The 20295-nt window shown below is 39.7% G+C and overlaps 1 protein-coding gene across 1 annotated transcript in view; it reads left to right on the forward strand.

The window, feature by feature from the left end:
* Positions 1-8678: 8678 nt before the first annotated feature.
* LOC131993006 (LIM homeobox transcription factor 1-beta-like) overlaps positions 8679-20295 on the forward strand; it is a 58871-nt gene continuing 47254 nt past the window's right edge. The window contains exons 1-2 of the mRNA XM_059358733.1: positions 8679-8935; positions 11590-11776. Coding sequence (XP_059214716.1) covers positions 8869-8935; positions 11590-11776 — 254 coding nt within the window. The 5' untranslated portion in view covers positions 8679-8868. The remainder of the gene's footprint in view (positions 8936-11589; positions 11777-20295) is intronic.

Here is a 20295-nt window from a genome sequence, read left to right on the forward strand (position 1 = left end):
CAGTAGTGTTCAATATAATTGCAGTCAAATGTGACTAACCAGATTAATCCAGGTTTTTAGTATATTTTTTATTGCTACAAGGCAAACAAGGTACCAGTAGGTGCAGTAGAATCTCAGAAAACCAACAAGACCCACCATTGGTGATATGCACGCTCTTAAGGCTGTGCAATTGAATCAGGTGAATCAGGTAGCCTCTATTTAAGGATGAAGCCAGCACTTGTTGAACATGCATTTCTCTTTGAAAGCTTGAGGAAAATGGGTCGTTCAAGACATTGTTCAGAAGAACAGCATACTTTGATTATAAGTTTTCCCCTCTCAAATCAACTTTTTAAAGAGGTGCAGACAATTATAGGCTTTACAGCTAAAATGATCTCCAGTGCTTTAAAATGGAGAGCAAAACCAGAGACCCGACTGATGAACACTCTGGCGTCGGGGAGTGTCTTTTCCACTTTTCCCATTAACCAGGATCCTCTTGGACCCTCTCATCCACAATGAGTAAGACGTCTCCCTCTTTCACATTCCTCTTCTTCTCCAACCACTTCCACACTTCCAGAAGATGTCAGAGATATACTGCACTTGCCTCCATCTTCGTTTGAAATACGCCTAGAAGGAGTGCTGGTTTTCCCTTGAGCAGGAGAAGATGATTCGGCGTCAGTGGCACGAGGTCGTCCACATCATCAGATGACTTGGTAAGAGATCTGCTGTTGATCACTGCTTCACACATCACGGATCGCAGACATAAGTCGTGGAGTGACGACCTTCAGAAGGTTGGTAAGTATCTTTCGGACTGTTCGTATCTGTTGCTCCCAGACACCACCGTTGTGTGACCCGGCAGGCGGATGGAAGATCCAAGTGACTCTTCTTTGCAGTAGAGTCTTGCAGATCTGGGACTGGTTCCATTCTTTCATCGCCTGGTGGATCTCGTGTTCTGTAGCCACCAGGTTTGTTCCGTTATTGAATCTCATAACCTCCACTTGCCCTCTTCTGGCTATGAAACGCATCACTGCGTTTATACACGAGTTGGTGTTGAGAGAGTGCAAGATTTCTATGTGGATGGCTCTGATCGTAAGGCATGTTAACAAGACTCCATAACGCTTGACTTGCAGGCATTCACACTTAGAATAGTCTACACCGATGTTGGCGAACGGTGGATGGTCAAGCAATAGACGATCAAGTGGTAGATTCACCATCCTGCCTGAATCTTCCGGCATTTTAAACACTTCGAAAACACACTTCTCACTGCTGCCTTTCCTTTGCATATCCAGACCCCTTGCCTCAGTCGACTGAGGGTATGGTTTCTCCCTTCATGTCCAATTTCCTTATGAGCGTTCCTCATTATCAAGGTTGTGATGTGGTGATCCTTGGCTAGGATGCTTTGTATGTTCTGGCAAGGCCCAGTGCAATCTTCCACCAACCCAGAGAACCACATCTTGGAGGACACATCGTCTCTGGCGCCGCTCCAGGTGGCAGCCTGTAGCCGCAGCTCCCGTCGTGTATTGTAACTTTTGTTTAATTGTTGGTTTTTATTCCTTTTGGTGTTGTTTTTTATCTATCTGATAGTGTTCACAAACGTTGTGACAATGGCTGGACTAAGTTTTTCTACCATTCTCCGCGTTCTTCTGTTACTTTTTTTACTCTTTGTAACAGAGAACCTCGCCGGTAGTTATGAGGGCATTGTTTACACGCGCGAACAGCTGATTGTGTTGTGTGAGCCTCTACTGCTGCCCGGAGACAGACTTGCGGTCCCGCAGGAGTTGCGGAGGAGACGCCGGGGTTGCAGGTCTGGAGCCTTGCGGAGGGAGAGAAGGAGGAAACACAAGCCAGCAGTCCCGGCGATTATTATGGGGAACGTGAGGTCTTTGGGAAATAAGACGGACGAGCTCTCGGCGCTGGTGAAGACCCAGAGGGAATACCGTGAGTGTAGCGTTTTTTGCTTCAGTGAAACTTGGCTACACTCACATATCCCGGATAGCAGCGTTGATGTTCCTGGCTACAGTTTGGTTCGAGGTGACAGAGACTGTTCCAAAAGTGGGAAAAAGAAAGGTGGCGGGCTTGCACTTTATGTGAGTGAGAGGTGGTGCAACCCTGGACATGTCAGTGTGAAGGAACGGCTCTGTACCGCAGACATTGAACTGCTGGCTGTGGGAATGCGCCCGTATTATTTGCCGAGGGAGTTCACGTCCACCATGTTTATCGCTGTTTACATCCCCCCATCAGCTAATGCAGCAGTGGCCTGTGAAGTCATCAGCACTGTCACTGCTAAACTACAGACTGAACACCCGGATGCATTCATGGTTATTACAGGAGATTTTAATCATGCCTCTCTGGGCAAAACATTAAACAACTTCCAGCAATATGTTGACTGCCCCACCAGAGACAATAAGACGCTGGATCTCCTGTATGCTAACACCATGGATGCATATGAGGCAACAGCCCCCCCCCCCCCCCCCCTCGGCAGGTCGGACCACAACTTGGTCATGTTGACCCCAAAGTATGTTCCTCTTGTGAAAAGGCAGCCTGTGAACACCAGGACAGTGAGGAGGTGGACACATGAGGCCTCTGAGGCACTGCAGGACTGCTTTGGGTCGACAGACTGGGATGTACTCTGTGAGCCTTATAGGGAGGACATTGATAACATGACTGACTGCATCACGGAGTACATTAAATTCTGTGAGGACACCACTATGCCAGCCCAGACCGTACGCTGCTTCTCCAACAACAAGCCCTGGATTACCAGTGACCTGAAGGCACTTATGAACAAGAAGAAGAGGGCTTTCATGTCTGGAGACAGAGAGGAGCAGAGGAGAGTGCAGCACGAACTCAGGGAGATGCTGAGGACATGTAAGGACACCTACAGGAGGAAGCTGGAGGCCAAACTCCAACAGAACAGTGTGAGGGATGTGTGGACAGGAATGAAACACATCACAGGGATGAAGGGGAAGGACAGGCAGATGTCAGGGAGCCTGGACAGAGCAAACCAGTATAACAACTTTTTTAACAGGTTTAGCTCACCGCCTGCCACCCCTTCTACTCCCCCTGCCCCCCACACACCCACACTGTCCCGAATGGCTCCCCCCTCCCCCCAGCATTCTCCAGTGCAGCACCTCTCCATCTGCCCCCCCTCCTTCTCCCCCACCTCCTCCTCCTACACTGATGACATCTGCACCAACCCCCCCTCAGCGGTGACTACAGGCCAGGTAAAGAGGCAGCTGGAAAGACTCCATCTGCGTAAAGCTGCAGGTCCTGATGGTATCACACCCAGGATCCTGAAGACCTGCGCCAGCCAGCTGTCTCCTGTACTAGGACACCTGTACAACCTGAGTCTGAGTCAGGAGAAAGTCCCGCTGCTGTGGAAGACCTCCTGCTTGGTCCCAGTCCCAAAGAAGTCAAGACCATCTGACCCAGCAGACTACAGACCTGTCGCACTCACATCTCATGTGATGAAGGTCCTGGAGAGACTGGTCTTGGCCCAGCTGAGGCCACAGGTGAGGACGTTTCTGGACCCCTTGCAATTTGCCTACCAGCCCCATTTAGGAGTCGACGATGCTGTCATCTACCTGCTGCAACGAGCCCATTTGCATCTGGATGGTGGAGGAAGCACTGTGAGGATCACATTCTTTGATTTCTCCAGTGCTTTCAACACCATTCAACCTCTGCTGTTGGGTGAGAAGCTGCGGGGGATGGGTGTCGACGACTCTAGGATCTCCTGGATTACTGACTACCTGACAGGCAGGCCACAGTTTGTCCGTCTGGGCAGTGTCCTGTCTGATGTGGTGGTCAGTGATACAGGAGCTCCGCAGGGAACTGTGCTTTCTCCCTTCCTCTTCACCTTATACACCACTGACTTTCAGTACAACTCTGAGTCATGTCACCTGCAGAAGTTTTCTGATGACTCAGCTGTTGTCGGGTGTATAAGAGAGGGAGAGGAGGGCGAGTACAGGACACTGGTGGACAGATTTGTAGAGTGGTCCGAACAGAATCACCTGAAGCTGAACGTCAGCAAGACCAGAGAGATGGTGATTGACTTCAGGAGGAAGAAGATGCTTCCACAACCACTTCTGATCAGGGGGGAAGTGGTGGAGGAGGTGGAGGACTATAAATACCTTGGAGTGGTGATCGGCAACAGACTGGACTGGAAATCTAACACAGAGGCTGTGTACAAGAAGGGGCTGAGCAGACTCTATTTCCTGAGGAAGCTGAGATCCTTCAATGTGTGCAGCAAGATGTTGGAGATCTTCTACCAGTCTGTTGTTGCCAGCGCCATTTTCTTTGCTGCTGTGTGTTGGGGCAGCAGCATCAGAGCCAGCGACACCAACAGACTTGATAAGATTATCAAGAAGGCTGGCTCTGTACTCGGTCTCAGGCTGGAGACTTTTGAGACTGTGGTGGAGAGGAGAACACTGAACAAACTGCTGTCCATCATGGACAATGATAAGCACCCTCTCCATCACACAGTAGAAAGACAGCGGAGCACCTTCTCTCACAGGCTGCTCCAGCGCCGCTGTCATAGGGACAGATATAAAAAATCTTTCCTGCCACATGCCATCACACTGTACAATAACAAATAGCCTGGTTTATTACATACCGTTCGTTATGCACTTTATGTGTTCCTTATGCACACTGTTCATTGCACCTTATTTGTTCCATAGCACCAACATTTTTATACTGTATATTCATATTTATTCTGCACTGGAATTCTATTCTACTCCTTAATACATACTCCTTCTTTAGACACTTTATATTTTATTGTATTTTTATTGTATTTTATATTTTATTGCTTGAAGTATGCCTAGATTGTTCTTTTTATTTAATTGTCATTGTCTATGTGTGTAATGCTGCTGCTACACTGTAATTTCCCAGCTTGGGATAAATAAAGTCTATCTATCTATCTATCTATCTATCTATCTATCTATCTATCTATCTATCTATCTATCTATCTATCTATCTATCTATCTATCTATCTATCTATCTATCTATCTATCTATCTATCTATCTATCTATCTATCTATCTATCTATCTATCTATCTATCTATCTATCTATCTAAGGTATCCAGCTTCACAATAGAACTGCTTCTCTTGATCTTTTCAACTTTCTGCAGCCCACAAAGCTCCTCATGGAAGGGTTGACTTTGGCTGAACTGAATGACCGCAGTTTCTGCTCTTCTGACATCTTTGACAGTCAGAATAATTCATTTCAGGGTACATTTCCACTGCATGTGGTTCTCAACTGTCTTGATTTTCACATCTTGACTTTCTGAAGACTGGGCTTGAGACTCGAATGTTTTCACTTATCTCTCTTTGGTCCGAACTCTGATAGGACAGGCCAGGTAGTTAGGACCTTCAATCCAGCTCTGACACTTCATGAAATGCTCTGCTTTCATTCCTCTTGATGCATGGACAGCTGGGTTAGAAGCCGTGTTGACATACTTCCACTATGCTGCCCCTGTGTTATGTCTGATTGTTGATACTCTTGAAACATTTGTTGCGAACAAACGAGCGCCGCTGTTATCGATATATCGGAGGACTTTGGTGCTATCTGTCCATAGAAGCTCTCGCTTCATGAGCTTAGGCATTTTCACGGCAATGGTAGCCGTGGTGAGCTCAAGGCGTGAGACTGTGACTGGTTTGAGCGGCATCACTCCAGATTTGAGGGCATAGATGTTTTTTTTTCCATCTATTATCATATTTCGGACTTCACCTGGGTACTGCTGCACACATTACGCATTGGCTACTCTAACGGCTCTAACTGATTTCAATAACAGTGGAGCTTAGAAGGAGCGTGTGTTGAGGGACCTTCTGCCATGGTGCGGGTCTCTGATCCGGCTGCGTTAACAGCCACAGTGACACCTTGTTGCTGATCCAAGAGCTAAGGCACCCAAAAGCTCATTTTTCCTGCCTCCACCCCGGCGATCACTACGTCCACCTTGCGCGCAGCCGCAGTAAGTTGATTTGCCGATAATCAGCGGGCATGCTGGTGATTTATAGTCACAAGCACTTCATCTGTGTATTCGTTTTCGGGAGGAGCCGTGTTCGGTTCCACGCTGGTTCGGATGTATCAAGGAAAGGTGCGCAGAACCTGGCGTAAGAACAGTTTGATACATGTGGAGGTGAGTTTGCTTACGTACTTTTCTAGTTTTAGGAGTACGCCATCTTTCACTATGAAAGCTACGCACTCTTTGATACATGAGGCCCCTGGGCAGCTCTTCCTCAAAGAAGGGGAGAAGGTCTTTCCACCACAGTCCAGCCAGCCACACCAGCAGACACTGATGTCTAGCAGCTCGCTTGACACCCAGCCGGACACAGAGCTGTCACCAATGGTGCTTCAGGTAAAGAAAAATATAACAACAAAACTATAAAGATTGCAATGGCGCGTTGGGAGAAGCCTTGCTTGTGCAGCCAAACAATCCTGCCACGTTCAAAGATGGAAAGCCTTTTTGCCTTTGCCATCAGGAGATCATGACAGCATGAATGTCTGATAGAAAATGACGTGAAAGACAGATTTTTGCACAGATTTTGACTTTTTAAGGCTATGGTCTTAAACTTTTGATCAGCTGATGCACAGCCTGTTTGTGTTTAAATGCAGTTTTCAATAAATTGCCTGCTCTATATTTGTCTGTTGGTCCTGTTTGTTCTTTTTGCATTTCGAAGCTCTTCTTACAACCTGGTTATGTTTTTCCAAGGTCTAATGTGAATACTTACAGTTGTTCCCCCGGTCTTAAGATTTTGTCCAAGAGGGTATATTGACCTAATGTAATGTGCTGAAATACATTTTCAAAATGTAAGTAAATATATCAGATTCATTTTGCTAAGTGAAAGTCCATAATGAATTAAATTTTCTTAAAAACTTGTAGTAAATGTAGCACATTTGTTTTGTTTAACGATTTATTTCAGCTACATCTACCACATATTTCAATTATAGCTACTCATTTTTTCATGTAGTTTTGGCTAAGGATTACTATTGCATTGACTTAGGCTTTTAATTGTATCTACTGAATTCTAAATGTCGTGGTACTGAATTAAGTTATTCATATCTACTTAAATTTTGCACTGACATTTACTCATTTCAAATGGTATATTTAATTGATTTCGCAAGTTTTGCATTAATCAATATTTTTGACTGCTGTTACATGTGATATGTTGTCACAAGGTCAATTTATTCTGCTTTTCAGCCATTAATCAACTGGTATAGGAATAATTAGTCCATGATTTTTTATCGCTTAAAATTAGTCAGTTCGAGTCTAAAAGTCAGCCTGCAACATATGTAGGTTGAATCTCAAAATGTCCAGAAAAAAAGGCATTACATTACATTACATTACATGTTTGGAAATGTGTTAAGGTGAGTAAATAGGGTGAAATCAAGGCCTAATCCACCATATTGTATATGCTTTAATTTGTTTGCTGAGGAGCAAAATGTAATTATTATTATTATTATTATTATTATTATTATTATTATTATGTTCATTTGCATCACCTTTGGACTTATATATATATACACCTTGAATTAATTTCCATTTATATATAGGTGTATTTATCTATGTATTGTATTGTATTTTATTTATTTATTTGCTTTTGAAGTTTTGATTGTCTTGCTGTACTTTAATGAGTAAGTATATATATATATATATATATATATATATATATATATATATATATATATATATATATATATATATATATAATGAGGGGAGGGAGTGGGAGGGGGGCCAAGGGGAAAAATAAGATGTTCAATGTATGACTCGCTATGTTAAGTTAACATGACAAAATTCAATAAACACAATGTTATAAAAGAAGAAAGAAATCGCAGCCTGTAAGACATTTAGCTGCAACCACAAAAAAAGGATGCCTGTCTTACATTTAGTTTTTTTAAGATGAGAAAATAGAGTGAAATCAAGGCCTAATCCACCGTGTTGTATATGCTTTCATTGGTTTGCTGAGGAGCAAAATGTAATTATAATTTTTATATTTATTATTATTATTTTTTTTCATTCATGGTTTCACCTTTGGACTTTTATATACTTTGAATCAATTCCCATTTATATATAGGTTTATTTATCTATGGATTGTATTCGATTTTATTTATTTATTTGCTTTTGAAGTTTTGATTGTCTTGCTGTACTTGAGTGATATATTCTTTTTTTTAGTATGTGTGTGTGTATATGTATATGTATATGTATAGGTTTCTGTATGTGGATGTAGGTATGTAAATATGGGCATAAATGTATACATATCTTTATAAATAGGCTATATGTACCAGTAAGGGGAAATGAGGGGAGGGGGGCCAAGGGGAAAAAAAGATGTTCAATGTATGACTCACTATGTTATGTTAACATGACAAAATTCAATAAACACAATGTTACATTTAGCTGCAACCACCGTCAAAGAAAAGGATGCATCTTACTTTTATTTTTTTTAGGTGAAAAAAAAATAGTGTGAAACCAAGGCCAAATCCGCCGTGTTGTATATAATTTAATTTCTTTTCAACGGAATGGCATTCATATAGTCTCACTGTGCAGTTTGTCGTAGAGGCGGATCCATCCAGTCTCCGGGCACCAAAGTGCGCAGAAAGTGCAGGAGGGTTTCTTTCTCCTTTTGAGAGAGAATCTCAAGCTGCGGCACCTTCGGATTTACATCAGCGGATCGTGCCGTGCTCTGCTGGTTTTTCTTGGAGACTTGTTAGGGTTTCAACTTACAAACTCATCTTTTTTCTTTCTAGTTTGCCGCTGCTTCAAATTGTTTTTTTGTTTGTTTGTTTTTTACAGGTGTAAGAAAGCGCGCACTTATACACCATAATCTCACGGTTTATGAAAATTGAAACAAGTTTGGAGGCGCGTGGTGAGCAGCAGTGGTCACTCTGCTGCGGGTTTAAAGATGCTGAGCGACATTAAAATAGATGATCGTCTCCAGACTGATGGAGGCTCACTGGATGTAATGATCGGTGAGTCAGTTTTATTCTCTCTGTGTCTAAAAACAAGATAAAACACTAAATGTGATGTATATGTAATTGCTGCATGGACAGATAATTTCACTTGACAATATTTCTTAAATTAAGATTATTAAATATAGAAATAAGAATGTTGAACACTTAAAATAAGAAATTAACTTTTAAACAAGATAAATTAAAGCTGCAAGCAGCGATGAACTGGCCCGAGCAGAGTGACCTGATGATTATTTGTTTCTTACCAAGATTAAAAAAATAGATTTAGAAGTGTTAGATAATTTCTTATTTTAAGTGTTCAACATGCTTATTTCTAGATTTAATAATCTTAATTTAAGAAATATTGAGTGTCAAGTGAAATTATCTGTCCATGCAGCAAGATCATTTCCCTTAGATTTAGTCTTTTTAGCTGGTTTTTAGACACACCTTTTTTGCAGTGTGTGTGTGTGTGTGTGTGTGCGTGCGTGCGTGTGTGTTATGGAGAGCAAGAATAAATAAAAATAAGGGGGAACAAACTACAGGGCTTGGTAAATGTCTCGTTCAGACACGTGCACAGGTAGACCAGGTGGTTCATGGCCCTTTCGGTTTCTAACTACAAAGTGCCTTTTTGTAAGATTTTTTCAACACTCAATTGGGTTTAACACTGCGACAATGGACAAACGCAAATCGAAGGCCCTGCTGAGCAGCATCAGCGTCTCGGTAAGATAATGTCACTGATGAAGAAACACCTTAACCCTTTGATGCCCTACATATAAACACCTTCTAATGCACAACATGGGTCAAAATGACCCGCATTCATTTCCCATGTTATTTCATGCTGTGTGTTTGAATAACTTTTTTATTTTTTATTACAACAGATCATTATATCCATTTTTATCCATATTTTAACATTTGAGACTTATTAGAGCACCAAATAATAATTGCCATTGGAAAAACACAAATTCAACAAAATAGGATAGTTAATATATGTGTCTTCTTTGTCGGGTTTTAAAGTGGTGATAAAGTGGTAAATTAATGACAACATATAAACACATTCTAATAGACAACATGGGTCTAAAATGACCCTGTGCATTAGAAGCGTAGTGATAAAAAAAAAAGGCTTTTTATTCAAAAAGTAAGAAATGAAAACACAAAATTAGGATGCATGATGATCAAAAACAAGTTAATTGAGGAAAACCTGCAATACTGAATGATGAAATTAATTTATTGGCAAGATATAGAATATAAAAACTTAGTCGGGTCACTTTAGACCCATGTTGTGCGTCAAAGGGTTAAACCTCATACTGCTACCGGTGCCCGTCCCACGACAATAAGCAATATGGCAAAAAAAAAGGGAGATGATGACTCTAATGTAAGCTAAATAAAATGATGAATATTGATCACTCATAAATAATTTATCTCAAGTCGGCTGTATTAATGTCCTCTTGACATTCCAAAAATAACACAACCAGTGAAATTGGCAAACGACCTAAAACAATGTGACGTGTTTCAACTTCATATTCAGTGTCCTCCTTATCATATCAGCAGCAGTTATCTCAGATAAAATGTGCACACGCTGCTCTTTAATCTGCGGTAAGTGCGCATTAATTCTGCATTAATTCTGTTGATTGCACAATTTGGCACGTTTTCTTTTTTACGGCCAGTTCTTGCAGTACGTGTAGAAATGCTGAATGTTAAAGACCACAATCTCTGCGTGAATTAGTCATTTGTAGAAATCTGTTGAGTAGACTATTTAACCCTCTGGAGTCTCCAAAAGCGCCGAAGCATGACATCATGTCTAGATGTAAAAACAAAGCAGCGTGGAGCCCTAGTGTAAATTTAGGCCTACCTCTAAAGTTCTGGCTGTAAACTCCATGAGGCCAGTTTCAGTTTGATGATGATATACCAAGTAAAACTGGAGACAAGCTCAAATATATTTTATATAAAATTACAGAACTGCATGTGACCTTCTTATATGTTATATTTGCAACCTTTGTTCACATTTGCAACATTACAATTTTTTTATTGAGCATGAAAGTGTTTTGAAAATTTAAAAAAAAGATTCAAAATCACATTTTATGTTGGACTAAAGGACTAAAAAAGACACAAAATGACTAAAGAAAAACACAAAATGACCAAAAAACCCACAAAATGACCAAAAAAGACACAAAATGACTAAAAAAGACACAAAATGACCAAAATTGTTACGCTAAACACACAAGACACAAATAAAATACAGTCACACTAGAACAAAAACCAGAGTTGGATGACATTACATTTATGTTGGTTTTTCTTTATTTCTTTTTGGTTCAAAATGTTGATAAAAAATCAATTATTATTAGGTCATATTGGTGAGGTTGTGCTGAAAAAAATATATACCAACATGGCATTTAAACATTTTAAGCCCAAGACTCCATAGAGTTAATAAAAATAAATGGGTATTAAAATAAATAACGATAGTAAATATTTGCTGCTGTAACTTTATAAGCTAATTAAATTCCTCAGTTGTCACATTATTGTGAGCTGTGGCCAGATAAAAGCCTTATACTTAGGCCTCAATGAAACATGACTACTATGCTATTGAATTGATTTGTTCTGAATTACTACTTTCCTCTTTTATATCAACTGTTTCGCAGCAGCTCAGGAAGTGTTTTATATATTTCCCTCTCTGCCAGGCGGTGAATCTCTCCAGCAGGCCGTGTGTGAGGGCTGCATGAGGACCATCTCAGACCGCTTCCTGATGCGGGTCAACAACGCGTCCTGGCACGAGGAGTGCCTGCAGTGCGCCACTTGCCACCAGCCGCTCACCACCAGCTGCTACTGCAGAGACACCAGACTCTACTGCAAGGCTGACTACCTGCGGTAAGACGCACTTTTCACCAGGTTTACTGACTTAGTGGGGCCTTCAGTCGGAGTGTGTTCTGCGTTGGTCTCGGCTGTAAAAAAAAAAAAAAAAACCCAAAAAACACCTTGTTTAAGCCTTTACTGAAGTTTGTGCCGCAGCCTATAAAAGGCTGCAAAAGCAGAGACACTTGTAATGTAATGCAAAATTCCAAACATGGTCTCACAGGAATCCGTGAAATAGCCACGGATTTGCTTAACTGAAAATCTGTGGAATAGCCACAGAATCACTCAAATTTCCGTGAAACTGACACGGATTTTGCTACAATGCAAGTTAATGACAGTCATATCCCGTGGCTATTCCAACATACAAAGTGATTATGTACATTCACTGAGTGAATATTTAGAAAATAAAACATATTTCTTGCTAGAAATGTGATCAAAATCCATTTTTATGCAGAAACTAAGTCAAAATAATGATTTTTTGACTAAAAATGAGAGAACTGTCCGCCATGTTTTTTGTTCTGACCGCCGGGAATAAAATATATCCATGGAATAGCCACGGGATATGACTGTCATTAACTTGCATTGTAGCGAAATCCGTGTCAGTTTCACGGAAATTTGAGTGATTCCGTGGCTATTCCACGGATTTTGAGTTAAGCGAATCCTTGGCTATTTCACGGATTCCTGTGAGACCAGGTTCAAAATTCCATACACTTTGCAAATCATTACATATGGATGGAGTTCATTTTTTTCCCTCATGAATTTTCCTCAGTTGATTGCTCACATTAAGAGAAAGATGTTTTGTTGGCTACAACAAGGTTTCTGAAATTTGATGTTTAAATAGGCAAATTAAGTGAGCTAAAGAGAAATCTACACACAGACACAGTAGTAAAATAAACACCTAGATATTTACTTTGGGTGTTTTCTTTACACCCTATCAGCCTCCCTTGTTTCAGAGCAATATCCCTAGTTGTTTCTTTACACCTACACTTCCACTTTAATACTTATTTAGTTTCCTTCAGACTTTTCTATTCTTTACAAAAGAGTTAAAAAGCAAATCCTTTCAATTACTCCAGGCAAACAAAGGCAGCCATTGCTGTTTCCCTGTGTGAATAATTTTTGTTCCTGTAGAAATCTTTAATATAAATATAAATATATATATATATATATATATATATATATATATATATATATATATATATTAGGGCCAGGACTTTAACGCGTTAAGATTAATTAATCACACAAAAATTGACGCGTTAAAAAAATGTACGCATTTTAATCACACTTTTTTTTGCACCGCGGAACGTTTCTCACTGGATGAGTTTCAGGCGGACCGATTATACTGGAGCACCATCTGGCGTTCATGAGTTCAGACAACAACAAACCACAGTGAACATGAAGGAAGAACCTGATGAGACCGTTTTGGTTGGTTTTCGAAATTTTCTAAATATTCTATTGCTACACTTAATGGCAAAAATTGCACTGGTCTGTTGGACTTGAACAAAAATAAACAACAGGGCTCATTCACGAACCGTTCTTAAGAACAAATTTGTTCTTAAGTCCTACTTACGAGGATTTTACGAAGATTGTGGCATTCATGAATTTTTTTTCTTATCCATGATTTTTCTTAGGTAAGAACAAATCCTACGAACACTCAGGAGTACTCTTAAGCACATTTCAGTTGGCATGGTTGTGGCATGGTTGTGTTGTCTTCTTTTGTTAAGTTCAATAAAATACATTACAGTGAAATTTCCATCATATTTATGTATTTATTTATTCATTTCATTTTTTTTCATTTTTCATTTTAATTAAATTAAATGTGTCAAATTTTTAACATGAATCAAGTAAATTGGAAATCATGCCGACCATTAGTGATACCACCCTATTTATAGGTGGCATTTCTCCACGACCTACAAAACAATGGCATATATATTGCTGCTGCAGGAGGGCTCTGTCTGTTCTGGTTCTGTTGCAAGTTGGCTCTGCAGGGCTTCATATGTGATTTAAAAAAATAAAAAAATAAAATCAAGCCAAGGTTGCAACCCCTCAGTCCAATACTAAAGACATATTTTGAGCTTACACACTATGGTAAACTTCTGCCTTACAGGGCACACGTTTTAAATACACACACACACACACACACACACACACACACACACTTCCTCTGTGTGGCATCTACACACGGCTCTGCACTCCTTTATGGGCCCTTTTATGGGCATTAATGGGCGGTTACCTATGCTAATCCTATGTTAATTAGACTCACCTCGCACGCCGGCTCAATTTACGAGGAGATGGCATTCATTAATTTAAGGACACGGCTGCGAGCAATTCAGCGGCTTAAGAACACGTTGATGAATCTGACGTAGGGTCTTCTTAGAAATCTTCTTAAGAAGGACTTAAGAAAGAATCTAAGAAGATATTGGTGAATGAGGCCCAATGTGTTCAATCTCCAGATCATCTCGTTACTTGTGCACATCACAAAAGCACTATCCCATTCTTTTGAACACACAGTGAAAAACTGTTAAACCACAACAGTAAAAGACCGTAAAATGGTAAATGTATTATTAGTTAGTAACATGTATTTAATGTAATACATATATATACAAGCATCACTGTATTTTTGCATTTATCTTTTGTAAAAAAATACTTTTTCTCACTGTTAAATGTACTAAAATACTTATCTGGTGTCGCCCACATTATCAATTGCTTATATCATGTTGAAAAAAATGCATTATTCTGGTTCTCTACTAAATAGTCTAACCCCCCAAAACATCTAGGCCAGGGGTCTGCAACCTTTACTAACAAAAGACCCATTGTCGGCCATAAAAAAAGAAAAAAAATGTCAAACCTTAATTTGAGCCTTACAATAAGGACAAAACAGCCTCCTAAGTCTAATTTAGCCAACCAACATTACTAATAGGTCATAATGAGCTTTTATTAACAGGATTTTGTCAGATTGCAGTGAGCAACCAAGTGCGTGAGAGATACACTGTAAAAAAAAAAAAAAAGACAAAAAACTGGCAGCTGTGGTTGCTTTTTTAATATTACAGTAAAGACATTGGCACTGTAAATTTCCCGTTTAAGATTGCCATTTTATTCCATTTTTTACCGTAAAAACTAAAAAGTTTTTCCATCAAAAGAAACACTGTTCTGTCATATAATTGACAAGAAAATACTTCATAAATGCCGCATTAATTAAAGATTTTACCATTAAATATTACAGTATATTTCTGTTGGAGATATGGTGTTTAGTCCATTTAACAGTGAGAAAAAGTATTTTTACAAAAAATAAATGCCAAAATGATGGCTTGTATATATATTACATCATATTTTTTTTGCTACAAACACGGTGCCAGTGTATTTCACAGTGGACTAATGTATTTTTTTTTTTAAAAGTAAAAAAAAAATGTTTTGGCTGATATATACATTTACGGTGTTTCACTGTTACTGAAACTGAAATAACCCATTTATCATTTTACGGTCTTTTACTGTCATGATTTAGCAGTTGTTGGTTTTTTTACAGTGTATGACACTCAAGAAATATCTCAGGAGATTTGGAATCAAAAGCTAGGCTAGCTTGGGAAACTCAAAACTAGAAGTGAAATTGGCAAAATGTGGAGGTTAAGGGGCTGGGTTGTAGACTTTCATTAGCTAAAATACACATGTTAATTGATAAAAATGTAAAAAAAAAAACAACAACATTTTTTAACACTGTATATAAGTAACACATTTTCACAACTAAAGAATACAAATTGCTTTGTATTGGACCTACACAAATGATAAATACAAATGTAAAAAAACGTTTCATTTCATATCATTTTTTTTGTCACAGCCACTGGGAGTCTCTTCGCCATAGTTAATCTGAAAATACTTCCAGAGTACATTTTCCCAAGTTACAGGCTTTTGCAGAAAATCCATTGTGTTTTTCATTTGTCTGAATTATTTCTGTTCTTTCTTTTTGATTGAATACTAGGCTGATTGAATTGTATTATATTCATGATGACTTGTTTTACCTGTGGAAATAATATTTTAATGCAATAGCAGATACATTTAAAAAAAAAAAAAAAAGCTAAATATAACCAAGTTCTCAACTCAACTACTCACAATAGAATGAGGGAGAAGAAAGACAATACAGCATGTCGCTCTGTAGAAATGCTTTTAAAATTCTTTGCAACTGACTGGCATGAAATAAAATGCCTCCTTTATACTGCCCTACAAAGTCTACACAGGGTGAAATTGAGAAAAACTGCTTTAAAGTTTTTTTTAATGTGTTTTAACTGGCCAGCCAAATTAGTTATAGGTAGGTCAGTGATATGACACTTATTTCTACATGTATTGATGATGTAGTATTTAAAAAAAAAATCATAACAAAAATTTTTGAAAAAAAACATGATTTAAAAAAATCATGACAATTTATTTTACCTTTGACACTAAATATGTAGTAACTGCACTCTGGTTTTGCTGTAAAAAGTTCCAATAGTAATGCAAAACCAGAGTGCAGTAACTACAATGTTGTTGTCTTCTTCAGCTTTTATATTTTGTTTCCAGTGAATAAACATTTTCAAATTGATTTTGTTATCAGTGTATTTAAAAGTCTTTAACAACTCTATTCAAAGATTTGTGTATTTTAGACTTATTATAAAGTAATGTTATATTTTAGTCTTAATATAATTATATCTCACTTTTTTTACTTAATCACTATGTAGATAATAATTTCCCTTTCAAATAAACTTATACTTTCTATTATTCTTGTCTTCACTATTCAACACAATGAAGAAATACAAGGCTACACTGTATCACAGTCAAAGTGAACTTACTGCAGTCTGCTTTGGTTTTGAGTTAGATTCTGTAGTTAATGTAATTTTTACATTATTATTTCTCTGAAAATTGAAATCTTAAACTTTGTCACACGATAAAACAGACATTATGGAGTTAATTTCTAGTTATAACTCAATTTCGACCAAAAATGTAGTTACTGCAGTTAGACTTTGTAGGGCAGAATAGGCGATGAAAACTATTTCTGATATTACTAAGGAGGAAATGGAATTAGGCCACAGTAACACACTGACTGATTTGGTAGCCAGTGTGGAGTGCAAAAGTGCAAATAAGCAACTTTCCCACAAAATAAAATAAATTGATTTATCAATGCAATGGCTTCAGAAATAATTACAACATAAGGCTGCTGTTTAAAAATCAAAGAGTCATGCTCTCACAAAAGAAGGGAGCACAGCAGAGAACTAATTACTGTTGGATTTCTGAACAATTCTCTGGCAAAATCAGCAGGCAGAGGCACGGAGAAACAGTCTGCAGCTTACATCTCTCTATCTCTTTTTCTCTCCCTTTTACCATCTCTTCTCTCTCTCTCTCTCTTCTGTCTGTGGATCACTGCCACAGGGTGAAAATGGAATTAGGGCCGGTAGTGTTTATTTATAACCACAAAAAAGCAAGCAAGAAACCAATCTGTCTCTCTGCTCTTTCAGTTCTACTCCACATCTCATATCCAGCCACTACACCCAACAAACTGGCTGTCCATGGTCCTGAAGCTACAGCTCAGCTATAGTTACCTGCCTCTCAGCCAGTAGCATTAAGCTTATGCAGAGGGCCTTATTGCTTCCATTGTCTCATGTGAGCAGAAATGCTCACTTGTCAATATACTTCAACGCAGTGGTTCCCAACCTTTTTCTTGAGGGACCCACATTTTTACCATTGTAAACTTTGGTCACACCCCCCCATTGTCCATTGCTTCTATGAAGACTAACTCAATGTGACTTTCATGGTACCCTCTCTTTTTCTTTTTGAGATATTCAGCATTTTTGTCTCCCTGACGCTTTTCCATTAGCTCTGTTTCTGTTGTTAGGTGAGGTTACTGCTAGGTGAGGTTACCGCCAGGTGAGGTTACTGCCAGGTGAGGTTACCACTAGGTCAGGTTAACGCTAGGTGAGGTTGCCGCCAGGTGAGGATACCGCTAGGTGAGGTTACTGCCAGGTGAGGTTACCGCTAAGTGAGGTCACCGCTAGGTGAGGCTACCGCTAGGTGAGGTTACCGCCAGGTGAGGTTACCGCTAGGTGAGGTTACATGTGTATACTGCAGGAGGGATGTTACACATGTCCTTATTCTCGTGATATAGCCTTTATTTTTAAACTTCTCTATAGTGATTTTTCAATTTAAATAAATGAATAAACATTTAATGTAGCCCTTATTTAGTTGTTTTTGTCCCACTAATTAAGTAAATGCTGACCCATCTATATTCAACACATTAGATTTATTACATCCCTTAAAATCAAGAGGTCTTTGCGACCCCCCGTGGATCTTTGGCGCCCCCCTGGGGGGATCGGGCCCCCCCTGTTGGGAATCACTGCTTTAACGCACCAATATGGATGCTGTTGTGTGATCTCATAGAGCAGAAATGCTTGCTTGCCTGGCAAGGATCGTTTTCAGCATGTGGTTTCTGTGCTGTGCGCACATTTCATGTGCATGTGCCTGGTTTTTATAGTAGACCACATGGGCTGGGCTGTTCTTGTCTTACCCAAGAAAGATTCCCTTCTGACACCTTCAGTTGAGTTTTCACTTGTCTGTTTATGGACATACAGTGTCACGCTTACCCACATTTTTTGTCTCTTTGTGTCTTGGAAGGTTAGGTGTTTTCTTCCTGTCAGCATTAAGTAGGATGTCTGATTTGTGCGCTTGTTAAAGCATCCTGTTCCTCACTATAGCTTCTGTAGGGCTGTGTGATATGGCCAAATCTTTATCTCAATATGGATAATTTAATGTCTTGATAATGATTTATATCACAATATAGCATGGTTTCTGGTAAATCAAGTAATAAATTATCCGTATGAAATAATCACATAGTAAAGCCTATGTTTATGTACTCCTGTGTGAATTAAACATACCAAGTATATTCTTATTTAATTAAGAACTTTTAACAGTTTAAATTGAGATTACAGAAACATAATACATTTGGTTAGTCTATGGCCTAGATGTGAGGGCTTATTAAAGGAGGATTGTTGGTTAAAAGGAGTGACAGGTAGGCAAGGCAAGACACCTAACCCCCCACAGCATGGTGTATTCACTGGTGTGTAAAGGATGGGTTAAATGCAGAGGTTGAATTTCCCTGGGACTAATAAACCAATCTTAATCTAAAAAATGAACATGGAGGCCTAGCCTAGATCTTCTCTAAACGGGCTTGGTCTGTTAATATAAGGGATGCAATAAATATAAAAAGAATCAAAAATAGCTGATGAATGCATTTTACAGGACAGGTGGCAGACACTATGCTGTGTCCAATACCCATACTTCCATGAGTACACTTAAACACAGTACACTATCCGCACTTACTAAGTACGCAGATTTTGGCAAGTGAGTGTTGTTCCAAATCTAATACTCCGTGGTGCACTTACACCCGCGAAAAATTATCCTTTGTGTTGTTTAATCTTTACTTCTACAATCCGGCAATATGGCTCCTGTGGCGGCCCCTGCTGGTGTTGCCAGTGGGGCCTGGAGTAAGTTGCTGGTTGACAGGGAGGTCGGGCCAGCCCGGCAATCTGGCGATTGAGGACACCTGTGTAGGTGATCTGGGTTTACTATATAAACTGTTGCTCATTCATTCTGTCTCTCTCTCTCCTTCCAGATAGACTTCTGTCTCCCGGGTGGTGTGGCAGCTCTAGTTTGAGTTTTGTTGTTATTCTGTTATGTTCCACACAACATCCACACACACCATACTTTTCAGACATGCACATCCTACACCACTGATCTTACTGACTTTCACACCTCATTTTATTGTATCATTTATTATTTATGTTAAATAAATATGTTAAACTTTATTCAGTTGAAGCGGTGCGTCTCTCGTTTTTGTCATGGCTTAGAGCCAGCTGTGACAAATGGGGGCTCGTCCTAAGTTAAAATTTGATTGGTTGTAGAGTCTGAGATTTGTTTGGCTTTGTTACTGCGTTTGGTTTACGCATTTGGTTTTTTTAGCGCTTTGTTTTTTTTAACCGTATCTTGGGAGATGCAACGCAGGTAAGGGAGCTCGGTAGTTGTGGTTATTGTGTTTTTTTCTTTGGAGGATTGTTTAGCCGTGATCGGAAGAGACTGTAAGGGTTTCCACCCCGGTTCGCTGTTTCGGAGTTTCCCTGATAGGCTTAAGTGACACCTTCCCCTTTGGACGGTGTCCGTTTGTTATTTTCCCTTAAAGTGGTGGCGATGCGGTTAGTGTCGGCTGTCCTTGGACAAGCAGTCTCGGGAGCACGTCCAGATGATTTTGTGGAGTGGCCTGTTGCAGGTCGTTTCTCAAAACCTCGTGGGTTTTGGTGCATAAGTACCCGCTGCGGACCCACACGAAGACTAGGGGTGAGTTTTTTAGTTAACTTGGTTAGGCAGTTAGGGGGAATACTCCTGGGGCTAGTTTTGCCTCCTGTGTGCGTGGTGTGAGTGGCTAATGCTGTGCAGTCTGTTCGGTCCGGCGGTTGTGATTTATTATGGCGTCCGTGTTGGAGTTTGTTGCTGCACCTTCAGAGTTGTGGTTGAGTAGCTGTACT

The sequence above is a fragment of the Centropristis striata genome, chromosome 19 (assembly GCF_030273125.1).
Source record: "Centropristis striata isolate RG_2023a ecotype Rhode Island chromosome 19, C.striata_1.0, whole genome shotgun sequence".
Classification (NCBI taxonomy): Eukaryota; Metazoa; Chordata; class Actinopteri; order Perciformes; family Serranidae; genus Centropristis; species Centropristis striata.